Source organism: Oncorhynchus gorbuscha, linkage group LG25 (assembly GCF_021184085.1).
Source record: "Oncorhynchus gorbuscha isolate QuinsamMale2020 ecotype Even-year linkage group LG25, OgorEven_v1.0, whole genome shotgun sequence".
Lineage (NCBI taxonomy): Eukaryota > Metazoa > Chordata > Actinopteri > Salmoniformes > Salmonidae > Oncorhynchus > Oncorhynchus gorbuscha.
The window spans coordinates 16189088-16202401 of NC_060197.1; the positions used below are offsets into that span (position 1 = coordinate 16189088).

At 41.3% G+C, this 13314-nt stretch overlaps 1 protein-coding gene across 1 annotated transcript in view; it reads right to left on the reverse strand.

Annotated features, from left to right (window-relative positions):
- The window catches only part of LOC124013805 (synapsin-3-like), a 124076-nt gene that overhangs the window by 23658 nt on the left and 87104 nt on the right, over positions 1–13314 (reverse strand). The window contains exons 7-10 of the mRNA XM_046328342.1: positions 7855–7917; positions 4743–4885; positions 3791–3865; positions 3289–3391 (exon numbers count right to left, since the gene is read on the reverse strand). Of these exons, the coding sequence (XP_046184298.1) occupies positions 3289–3391; positions 3791–3865; positions 4743–4885; positions 7855–7917 (384 nt within the window). The remainder of the gene's footprint in view (positions 1–3288; positions 3392–3790; positions 3866–4742; positions 4886–7854; positions 7918–13314) is intronic.

Here is a 13314-nt window from a genome sequence, read left to right on the forward strand (position 1 = left end):
TATTTTTTTTTTTACCCTGAAGGAGAAGGCCTAGAGTTAATGTCCCATTTGCTTATACAGTACACAGTGGTGACCCTGTTTTGAGCCCCACATTGGGGGGGGGGGGCATGTTATTTTGGCATTCATACATGTCACATATCAATTTGCAAACAATGTAAAAAAATATATATTTATCATCGAGTTAATAAAGCTGCATACAAACATGTTCTATTTGTTTTGTTGGCCTGTTGGGGGATTTTTATGACCCCCATAAATTACCTTTCCCCTTTTCTCTCTCTACTATATAGAGTTGACACTTGTAAAGCCTTTGTAACAGAGAGTCTGGTAACATCGAAAGGTGGGAAACGGAATCATATTTCGGTAATCCAACCAGTTGAAAATATGCGTTGGTACTTAATGAATGTGATCCCAGATCATTTGTCGTCTGAGACATTACTACTAATGACAGGATGACAACCTATCTTGGAAAGTCGACACATTCTAGTTATCAGATTCACATGGAATTGTTGCACAATTTAAATGTTAAAATATGAAACTATTTGTGAAACAATGAAATGTAATTTTAGCTTCTTAAATGAGAGAACGGTTTGTCATAGAGAAACTCCGCTCACTACCAGGCCCCGCCCAAGTGAACAGACTTTCGTTGTAAACTATGAAACACGTCCTTCTTTCACCACTATATAAACCAGTTGTTGAAAATTAAAAACTTTCTGTTCCGAGGCCGTGAGGACGACGGTCCTACATTAAAAGGGCTCAGAACGAAATTAGCATCATGTTCAATGTGAAGGTGATGATCGACACGCCGAAAGCATGAATTTCGACTATACCAGCCAGAATATAGCACAAGCTTAAAAGTATGGCAACTTGGTATGAACTTTGAACTCTTATTCTTTCCAGAAGTGATACCTCCTCGCTGTTGAGTTACCAGCAGCCGCTGTAAACGTGGGGTAGGAAAGTCTAACACACACAACGATACTACAACGTATCCAGTTTAGCATATCTGCCTATGGCCTGATAGAGACAAAACCCTTTGTTCCTCAATCTTCCCACTATTTCACTCAAACCCCTTGTCTTTGTGTAACCAGCCGTCATATCGGTTCCGTCAGCTAGGGACGTTTTCCTTTATGACAATTTGTAATCAATGTATGATCCATCCTGTGTAGATGTAATTCTGTGTGATTATTTAGGTATTTAGTAAATAAATAAACCACATTTTGTATTGCTGATTCAACTTGTTAGCCAGGGTTCGTGTAGATAACCAAGAATTTACAACTTTCAGATGAGACTGAATAAATTGACGATTAAATATTGACTGCTACTGATGTAAAAGATTACTAGGTCTTTAAGAGTTTATTCGGAAGATAACAACTCTATAAAGATTATTATGTGGTGCCCCAATTTTCTAGTTAATTACATTTACCTGATTAGCTTAATCAGGTAATATTAATTACAGAGAAATGATTTAATAGAATAGCATGTCATATCATATTAATCCGGCATAGCCAAAGACACGACACAGCCTAGCTCGGCACTTTATGTGGTGGTGGGGAAAGTCAGCAGAAAATACGGAGCATTGCACCGTGATTGGCTTAGTGTTCTGTCACTCATGGGGACACTACGTCACCGACAAGTCTAAGGGTAGAGCTAGAAAATTCAAGCCTCTTGGGTGCTGCCATCGGGTTACATTAGAAGTGCCCATCCAAGGTTGCTCAAGGTCATTGTCCACAGATAAAATTACGTCAAATCACATATCTACAGTAGTGTTCAAAATCTTAGCCAGCAGTCATCATCATGAATCAAGTTGACAATTTCCTTGCAAATCCTTTTTAATCCTTGTCATATGAAGAGAAGTAATGAAGAGAAAATATAGATAAAATGTATCGGTGCTAGTCGACCATTAAACAACAAATTGGAAATTGAAAATTCAACAATGAGGGGTTTGGAAAGAATCAGTGGCTAACTGCAAGCATTGCAAAGCAATCATTAGCCTGCTATTTAGTGGCTTGGCTGTGTGGTCCCAAATCTAAGATTAAGGGTCTCTTTCTTTTAAGGGTCTCTTGTTTAAAATGATAAACATTCAATTGGCCATTGCTGACAATGAAGCATGGTTCATCAATCAACAACTCTGAACTGCAAAATATGACTTTAGTGAGTTCAAGACAACTGGGGACTGGAAAAACGAGCTACTTTCATCCAACGCGAAATTGTAAATCTGGAACTCGGGCCATTTTCTAGAGCTACTACCTGAAGATCACTGACCTCATCATGACTCAAACTTTTTTTTCTTTCTCTCGAGTTCCTAGTTATCTTGAAAGCACCATAAATCCAGAGAATGCCAGACTTTTATGACAAAATTTGCCCACGAAGGACTGCCGCGCCACCTTCCTGTTCAAATGAGCAAAGCACAACAAGTTAAGTCCAAAAAAATGTTGGGACTCACCTTGTGCTCACTTGAACAGGTGGGCACATTTAGTCTTGTATGCTGCTGCATAAATGATGTAATATGCCAGGCAGACATGTATACTGTAGCTAAGAAAGTAATACTAAGTGTGTTGTGTTGGTTAGTTAGCTAGCTGTTAGTAGCCCATGTGCCTCACTCCAATAATTTTATATATTTTCACCTCTTAATTTCGCCAACTGTTCTGACTTGTGCATATGTAACCTATAACCTGTTTTTGAGAAATATAATCATTTAATATTGTAAGAGCTTTCATTGTCTGCTTATATACCCCCTTTATTTATCCTACGGCTTTGACTTGGTGTACAGGGAGAACACTGTAAGAAAGGCCCATGTTCTGAATTCTGTTGCTGTACATTTCAAGTGCTGAACAAATAGTTAGACTACATCCGTCCTAGCTCTCTCATTAATGTCTTAATAGAAATTACGCAATGCCTCTCCTCTGCTTGTCATGCCCTTATGCCATAGTTTGTACATCTCAATTGTCAGTAGAAACCACATTTGTTTAAGCAAGTCAGCCATATCAGCTATATATTTTTTATAGTCAGTAAATGAGGCTGAATAAACTTCCGCTGCCAGACAAGGCTCCGCTGATAGCCAGGTGTAGCAGTGGTAAGGTGTTGGGACTGCTGTTGAGACTGCTGTTGGGACAGCTTTATGTAGACCCTAACAGTTTGTGGGCACTGTTTGTCACCATTATAGTACAATTAATGTATTGTTTAGTGTTGTGTAGTGGCTTTGCTGCAATGCATCCCACAATCTTTGGGGGGACTCATTAAGATTTACATGCTAAAATCGCCACTGACAGTACATGCTAAGAATAAACTAACCTCGATAATGTAGTCATTGCCATCTTTTCCGTGGACGGCTTTCACGGCACAGATATCAAGTCCCCCGAACATCTCGGCACAGGAGTCCACCCACAGACGATATCTGGAACACAGCGACATCCACAACTGATCGTCATTGTCAATTACAAAACAGACCGTGGCAGTGAAAAACTAATTCTGGTAACACTTTACTTAAAGCCTGCAGGTATAATGCTTTATAACTTGTTTAACTGTTTGACACATCAGGATATCATTTCCTGTTTGTTTTGTTCTATACATATTTGAAAGGGGGAGGTGTCATACAAGCCCCTCAGGTTTGTTAGTTTTCACCTCTCCTGCACATACACTTTTCGCTCGTCTTCTAAACTCTCATCACATTGTCTTTTATTTACTTGTGTACAAATTAATGAACACAATAATACATCTATAAGCGTTCAGAATTTATAATAATGAAGCTTATCTGTTATATTATGTCTAACAAAGTGTCTATAGGCCAGCTTACCTGTCCGTCATAGCGATCTGTTCCAACATGGCTGAGCCTGTGTTAGCCTTCCAGTTGCCGGAGATGGACGTCCTCCTAGAAAAGGTGAAAATCAAGGAAATTAAATCAGGCATTCAGCTATTCTCTGGACTGGAATGGAAAGCAATGGTCAGCTAGCTTAGTCATTGTGTTTTGTTTTTGTACAGTAGTTCTACAGAAGACCCTGGGGGGGGGGAATGCTATCGCTGAATTCTACATTGATGATTGCAATGTACGCCTACATTATGTTTGTGTCAAGGTCAATTGGAGACGTGCTTTCATGACTGGTGCCGAGAAAATAAATTGAGATAAGGAAGTAAATTCCACTCCTCTTAGTCAAGCAATAATTGTTCGGATTGAGAGACATGAAAGTAGAAAGGGCGTAGATTCACTTTCATTGTTACTGTACATGGTGTTTTACATTTACTGCACGAGGTCTGCTGTATTCAAGAGGGTGCTGTTGAGCATTTGAAATTGAAGTGGCTGGTTACTCAGAAGATTATTTTAGTTCAAGCTAAGCTTGAGACTAAGGCTGAATTTGGCCTGTGGTCACGGTCACGTTGGCCGATGCTGTCACTTCCCTCTGGGAGACAACCTTAGTCGTTTTCCCTTGGTAGAGAAGGAAGTGCTGTGGTGTGGGTGAGCCCTGCACGCCTCCACTGACTGGGAAGGGTGTACCATGGGCCTCTTCCCACACACATTGGCGTGCAGGCTGGACTATTCTAGGGTCTCTCTCTCTATCCATCTCTTTTTTTGTTTCCCTTCATTCATCCATCTCTGTTTCCATGTCTTTCTCCCCCCCCCCTCTCTCTCTCTCTGGTAAAGTCATTCACATGCAAGCCATATAGTTTCATTCTAGTCACAATCATTGCTGACATGTCCAAGTCACAGACAAAACCCAGTGTACACAGCATAGAGACAACATCATACTTACATGTAGGCCTTGTAGTTGTTGCCGATTTTCTGGATCCTGATGTCGTACTTGGACAGGACATATGGCTCAGAGGTGGCATAGGTTCTGGCCAGCGCCACCACACTGGTAATATCCTGGAAGTCAAGTTCGTTCTCCACTTTGATCTGAAACAGGAAGACACCACTAATTAGTTAAATCAGCAGGAAGATATGCATAATTGGTAGTTTGTGATGGTTAATTACCAAACATGCTATAAAAGCTATGAGACAGGAGCTGAAGTAGACCGATAGAATCCCAAAGGAATGTAAATCCAACACAGACAGGATAATGAAAAGCTTCGTCTCTGGAAAATGTTAGAATTTTTGGAGCTGCACGTTTCTCACACCCATGTGAGTTCATCAGGTACGCAGTGACTTTATATACAGACAGTACAGTAATAATTGACTGCATTTATATTACGCATTTCCACTTACAGTAGGTGCTCAAAAGCGCATTACATATTAAGGGAGTAAACTCACCTCTTCCACCACTAATATGCTAGACAACATTTTGATGGAGATGACAAACAATAGCTAAATTCAATCGACCCACAACTTATCCAAAGAGAACAATTCTGTAGATTCCTTTTTGAACAGTAAATGCTAATCTGCTGTATCTTTTATATGTAAACAGGTTTGATTAAATGAAATTCACAGGCACACTAAGCCGAAGACACCCAATTACCAATCAGATATGTGTGTATTGATAAAAAGAGGGAAACTGAAACTGTCTTAGACCATGGGAAAAGGGGTAAAGGAGTAGTAGAAAGCCAAACAGCAACAGCCTGTAATGTATAGCTATCTGAATGTATATCACCCATATGATGTATGATGATAGCAACCAGAGTCCTAGACATTCCCTTCATATTCCCTCCATTGACTCTCATCATCATCCCCTCTGGCTGTTATCGTTGGCACTATGATTCATCCACCATGCGGTGAAAAGTCAGTGGGAACAGTGAGGGGCTGTCGTGGACAGGGACGGACTTTCCCACCCCCACCTCTCTCTCCTTTCAGCTCATCTCTTCTTCTCAAGTGAGATGGAAAAGATCTGGGGGAGGAGTTTGCCCACTTTTTGGATCAGGCATTTCATTCGCTGTCATAACTACTCTTTAAGATAGCATCTTGAGTATGTTTGACAGAGGTGGAGGTAGCTAGACAAGGGGGAAATTGTTATCCTTTGTTCACGAGGAAAGTATTTGTGTACTTGGCTACCCACTGTGGTTCCAAAAGGTGTAACCCAATACCTCTGGAGAGCCAGAGAAAAAGGAGCCAAACCATGGTGTAAATATGAGAAGCCATGCAGAGAATAAGATGAACCATTGAGTAAATAAAGTCAACTATAATACTGGAAGCAGAAACCATAAGGGTAATTAAGAGGGTATGTACTGGCAGTTGTATCAAGAGCTGGGTGAGGTGGAAAGCAATGTGATTCTGGACACTGGCCAGTTTCAAATGGTTGAGAAATATTCTCCAGTGTCAGTTAAATCAGTCTACCCTTTAGTGAGCCATTCGTAACTTCCCCAACCAGGATTAACAATTACATGCAATGGTCAGGCTGTGATGGTCTCTTTCGGAGATCTGATATCATAAAAAAACAAAATGGATTAACGTTAGAAGTAACCAATCATTCACTTGTTTTGCTGTATTCACTTGTTTAAAATATTTTGCTGTAACATTTAATTTAGGCTACAGATCATGAAGAACTGTTTAAGTGAAAACACTGCGCTTTATTACATGTAATCTAATAAGGGCATTAGGTTAAACAAACATAGGATTTTCAGTTGTTTTAACACCATCACTAGCCATCGTCCTAGTCCCAATTTCCACAACTCCAGATACTTGAATTTTAACCAAATGTCTTTTGTCAAGAGTCTCTCAGCTCAACTTAAAAGCCATGTGGAGCACTTGAATGGCCTACATCCAGGCCCTCTTCTACCCCCAGTTCTCAGTCCTCTAAGGTCAGGGGGGTTAAGTGAGGTCCTGGTCTACAATGGGCCTATGCTAAGTGATCCAGAGGACATGTGGGAACATGAGGAAACCCAACCCAGCCCTTTATATGGAAAGGGGGATGAAGTTATAGGAAGTGCTTCCCCGTGTAAACACACTGACTTGGCTCGGGAGGTCCTGTATTATATGTGAGGAGGGCTCCATTTGGGCTAGTAATCACTCGCTTTGGTTGGCTGTTCACTGAACTGCATTGCTGTTGAAATTGTGTGTGTGTGTTTATATATGTATACGTATATACACACACACGCACATATACAGTTGAAGTCATTAAAACGTGTTTTTCAACCACTCCACAAATGTCTTGTTATTAGCAAACTATAGTTTTGACAAGTCAGTTTTGACATCTACTTTGTGCATGACAAGTAATTTTTCCAACAATTTTTAAAGAGATTATTTCACTTAATCACAATTCCAGTGGGTCAGAAGTTTACCTACACTAAATTGACTGTGCCTTTTAACAGCTTGGAAAAATAATCAAAATTAAATCATGGCTTTAGAAGCTTCTGATAGGCTAACTGACATCATTTGAGTCAATTGGAGGTGTACCTGTGGATGTATTTGAAGGTCTACCTTCAAAATCAGTGCCTCTTTGCTTGACATCGTAGGAAACAGGCCAAACAGTAGCATATCCTGGCTTTTATGAGGTAACTAGGAGGTCTTCAGATCCTGACGCTGATCAGCTTGCCGATGCCCATGTCATTCCCACATCTCCCCCCTAACTCCTTATGAACATGTAAACCCCCTGAAAAAGCCCCCAAAGTCCCTTCCTATCAGACACACTGTGAAATCATGGCTTGCAGCTTCACACCCTTCTCCACCTCCTCTCCAAGACTGATAGCCTGCTTATGGAAGGGATGTCATGCCATCATCACACTCAGAGATACACTGAGAAGAGAGAAGAAGCCTGGTCTGTTATGTACAGCTCAACTCCTAACTGTACAGTATGTGATAGGTTAGCATAACAAAGACAAAACAAATCAAGACCAGACATGCAATGGTGAAGTGGAGAGATGGGCAGCCAGGGAGTGCCCAGACCTTAGTTGTGGTGGTGTGCGCGTGCGAATCAACGTCGCAGGGAGGCTTACCTTGCCAATGCCGGCGTGGGCATGACCCATCTTGACCACCACAGGGAACGTTGGTGTCGTCACCTGGGAAAGAATACAAAGTAGAGTGTTATCAAAGTCTGAAAAACCACTGGCAGAGGAGAGAACATGCAGTGTGCATTAATCCTAATACCAACTAAGTGGATGGAGGGTTTCTCTGAAGAGCAACCTTGATATCGTAAATGGGTAGCAGGTTAGGACTGTGAAGCAGGGAAAGCATTTTAGAGCTACACTGAGGTCCAAATAATTATTACATTTACATTTAAGTCATTTAGCAGATGCTCTTATCCAGAGCGACTTACAAATTGGTGCATTCATTGGTGTAATTATCTACCTATACCTAATTTGATTGACAAGGGCTCCAAGACTATGACTTGGCTATGATTGAACTGCGCTGTCCATGTGAGTGACTGACTACTAAAAGCAAAACACAAGTTCCTCCCTAAACGTAATTGCGAGGCATAGCTCAGACCTGACGTATGGTATAGAATCAAAACCTAATTTAAAGTGAAAGACTTCTCGAAGACCATTATCGAACTACCGCATTGAACTTAAAGCCACCCAATTTAGGGAAGCATGAGGTATTTTCTGAAAAATGTTGGTTTATTACACAAAAGAGAAGTTCTGGGAAACGAGAAAGAGCGAGACCAAAGCCAAAGCCAAAGCTTCTTGGGATGGGTTTGGACAACCCAGCCCCACCGCAGGCGTCATGGGCTCTCTCATAGCATGGTGTGCAATGTGAGAGGAGGAGGAAACGTCAACAGACGACTTCAAACGTGTTCTTTAAAAAACATTCTTGCCACTGATAGATCCCCCGATACCATTGTTAGATGGAAATGTAATCTAAAGAGAGGGCTTATCCAGTTTGAAAACTATTTCTAAATCTCCTATTGTTTGAAATGGCACACAGGGATGATATAGACTCACTGGAGAGTTTTAGAGTTTGAGTCTCAATGTAACAGCCCCCTTTAGTTAGATTAGACTGTATCAACGCAATCACATCAGTTACATGCATTCCGACAAACGTACAGTTGAAGTCGGAAGTTCACATACAGAGAATGATTCATTTCAGCTTTTATTTCTTTCATCACATTCCCAGTAGGTCAGACGTTTACATACACTCCATTAGTATTTGGTAGCATTTGCCTTTAAATAGTTTAACTTGGGTCAAACCTTTCAGGTAGCCATCCACAAGCTTCCCACAATAAGTTGGGTGAATTTTGGCCCATTCCTCCTGACAGAGCTCGTGTAATTGAGACAGATTTGTAGCCCTCCTTCCTCGCACACGCCTTTTGCCTCAAATGATGTCAATTAGCCTATCAGAAGCTTCTAAAGCCATGACATTTTCTGGAATTTTCCGAACTGTTTAAAGGCACAGTCAACTTAGTGTATGTAAACTTTTGACCCACTGGAATTGTGATAGTGAATTATAAAGTGAAATAATCTGTCTGTAAACAATTGTTGGAAAAATTACTTGTGTCGTGCACAAAGTAGATGTCCTAACCGACTTGCCAAAACTATAGTTTGTTAACAAGAAATTTGTGGAGTGGTTGAAAAACAAGTTTTAATGACTCCAACCTAAGTGTGTGTAAACTTCCGACTTCAACTGTATATTACACTAGGCAGACACTAGAGAAACCTGGTCAGTTAACAGTGTTATGGTGGTGTTAATAATATGGCATATCAAGTCGTGTTATGGTAAAAACAGTTCATTTGTCTACAGTATTCTTCTGAGTACATTACCTGAACAACACGAATGGGGTGTGTATGTAACATCACTTACATTTTTATTGCAATCTTACAGTACAATATAACATCAGCATTATACGGTGGGCCTGGGTATAAGAACACACTCTTCCTGGCACACTCCGAGAGAAAACATTTAGATAAGCAGATGAGAGATTTTCAGTCAGAGCAGAGGGCACACAGCCAGAGTACGCACACAGCTGTGAGCTCAGGCCTGACAGATCTGCTAGGGCAAAGGCAGCTGCTGCTATCTTTTTATCCACCCCACGTCTGGCTGTCAGTGGACAGGACAGGACTGAACAGAACAGAGAAGCCCCCCCCCCCCCCCCCCCGTCTGGATGTTGTCTGGTTAGTGTTAATCATCGACAGACACAAGGTTGCTAGGACATCAGTGCCAACCGTGTTGAGAGATCGTGAAACTACAGCCCCAAGCTGTACAAGATAACAATCTAACTTGCATCCATAATAGGCTGAAAACAACTTTGTGTGAGTTGGAAGTGTAATTGTGAATGTATAATCTACTTTCAAACTGTGCGTTTTAAATCATGATTACACAATCCATTTATACTAGTGAGTCAACCACTTGAAATCCCTAAAAATTGTACAAAGTGGCTCAGGACCCAGATAATAAGTATCCTCTGTTTAGGTGAAACACATTGGCTCATAGAAAGACAAATGGACTCCTCAATGTACCTCTCAATTCATCATTTAAATTCTGAAGAATAAGCTACCTACCGATCAACAGTTCTCCTGGCCATTTGTGGTTGGTATTTCCATTTTTTAAATGGAAATCTCCATCAATGCCAGAGAAAAGCACATTCACTACGCCTCAGACGCAAGCTGAATTATTTTGTATTCGGCACATGTGAGCTATGTAGCAGGGAGACACCTGATATAACATGTGTATGAGAATGACTGAGGACAGTGGTTTCCCTGTGGGGGCTTGTCCTAAAATGACAGAGGTGGTTTTGGGTGGGCAGATGTGGCCGCCAACTCTGTCTGGATGTGTAATCTGAAAATCTCCCAGTCATTCCCATCAATGTGGCAATGACGGGAGACACGGTGGAGGGAAGAGACCACATCCTATCTAATGAGGTTACACTGGCAGCACGGAACATCAGAAGGAAGATCAAATACGTCTGGGCACTAAACCTGGCACAAAACAGACTGAGACGTGCTTATGAGCTTTCAGACGTGTACATTTTGATTTGTCTCGGCTTTTGTTTTCTTACAGCTGCATGAATTACTGTACTTGCCTTTCCTGTTCCCACCCGAAAACCATTAACAATGGTGTTCAGTATGGTCAAGTAATTGAGAAAACACACACACAATCTAATTATACGGCCAGTGATTTCACCAGTCTAGGTTTGGTTTCACAACATGAGGTTGCCGTCATTTACAGTAACGCACCAGACGACCAGGTCTGGCACATACTTCAGGGAAGCCCATCCTTCAGACCAAAACACTCAGTCATATATATATATATATAAAATAATTTATTTTTTTGTGTGTGAAAGTCAGACAAGTGAATCATTTAGGGCCGAGGGCTGTCATGAATCACACTTCCCTAACCTCCAAACACCTCCATCACATTCTTAAATCCCCCCACCTCACTCAATTATAAAGTTGAGCTCAGTGGAACGTTGGGTCGTCGGCATGTAGACAAAATAGATAAAACATTGAATAATTTGGTTTGCACCAGTCTGTTGGACCCATGGAATTTCCCACAAACTAAAGGGCAGCACGTTGAACAGAGGGGACATCATGTTGGACGAGGCTAATTGTCACGTAACTTTTGTGCCCAAATAACCATCCTTAGTGAATCACCACATTTATAATGGAGGGACCTAAAAAGTTATTTGACCATTATAATTGCCCAAGGATCCTTGTGAAGTCGAGGTCTGGGTCTAATATAATGTACAATGTAACAGTGGTACTGTAAAACATTTATCGTAAAACTTCAGATGTTGGTTGGCAATTAATAAAACAATGAGCGGCTAGACAAAAAGGAGATCTAAGAGGGCAGGTGAAAGGTCAAACAAAACACATTCTCCACCACATTAGCCCATTAGCTAGGAGAGTGGCCAGATGGATAAGTACTTAGATGTACAATTGTAAATAGGTACTTATCAAGCTCTGATTCGAGGGGGTAGAGTCATTCTAAGGGGGCGCATCAATTATCCAACGCAACACATGGTGCATCCATCCCCGCATATGTATGATCTCTTCATTTTTATGATGGCCATTCAAAGCTGCCACATCAAGGAAGCGGACAGCAGTGAAAAGACTTAAGCAGACGAGGAGAGGAGGAGAGCAGGGGGACCCTGACCCAGGCCGCTGTTCAAAAAGATCTCCTGGCATCAAAACCAAAAGACAGCCTGTTCACATAAAACCCCGCTCAAAGATGAACTTGGCCTTCAGAGACGAATGAAGAACACACTAATAACTGACTGTAATCACACACCTGGCCTGAGTGGATTTGATCTGCCCGTTTGAAATCGGCATTGCAAAACCTCAGAACTATTCCCGTACTATATATGTATGTGCCGTAGTAACTTGACACGGTGTTCGGCGGATTGATGAAACTTCTACAAAATCTAGATTAAACCTGGAAGTTGAGGATTAATATTTTCCATAGAAATTTTAACGGGTAAGTGAATGGATGGTTAACTACAGATTCCATACCAGACTGTCAGAACATCCTCTTGTTCATCAGGTTATTCAGTGGTTTCTCTGAGGTCTTTGATTGTGCTTGGTGTGGTAAATGCACAAGAGTTTGGGCATCAAGAAAACACTTAACCTAGAGCCAACCATCTATCATCGCCATCTTCAGACCCACATGTACACTGTGAACTTTTGTAAGCAAACCACTACACTTCATCATAGCCAAGTCACGACACGAGATAAACGTGCCACGGCCTTTGGAGTTGTACTTCCAGAAAGGAACTGAATTAAGTCGTAGACATAACACACATTTCCCAACCAGACAACACACCGTTTAAGTTGCATTTACAGTAATGGTAAGCCTTGTGCTACAGATGAGCCCCCGCAAACTATACATCGGATGCTCAGTGTATGACATCGTAAGTCGTTAGACTGCTAATGGGGCATGATAATTCTTGTCATGGAATTCAGGGTCATCTGGCTTCCATTGGGATCCATCCTGATCGGAGTGCGTTTCCATGAGGGAAACATCTGTCTGGAAAACAGACAGACTTCCATCCCTATGTTCAGGGATGGAAGTTTCCAGAGTGGAAGTTTCCTGAGAATACCTAACACCAGGTTTGTGATGGAGATGCATTTGATGGTGAAGATTCTGAACACTTTGGCCAATGCACCTGCGAATGGTTCATGGGTTTGGAAGAGAGGCAAGGAAGAGGTTAGAAGTATGCAATGTCCATGGCACTTCATCTTCGCACATCTGCACAGTGTTCTGAGGAATACACTGACAAATGTTGAGAAAATATTGTGCAAATGGATATGATTCATACTAAGTCATGATTCAATATGATTTAATAACAGAACATGGCCACAACTTCACTCAGAGGTCATCTATTTTAGGTAAACACATATGCGTGTAGGTTATGTCATAACCCCAATGCATAGCCTAAGTAGAAGAATAGACACTACCACTACCAAAACAGTTGCTATTTCAATCCAACTTTGCTGTGGTGGTTCAGTAAGAGTCATGCAGCA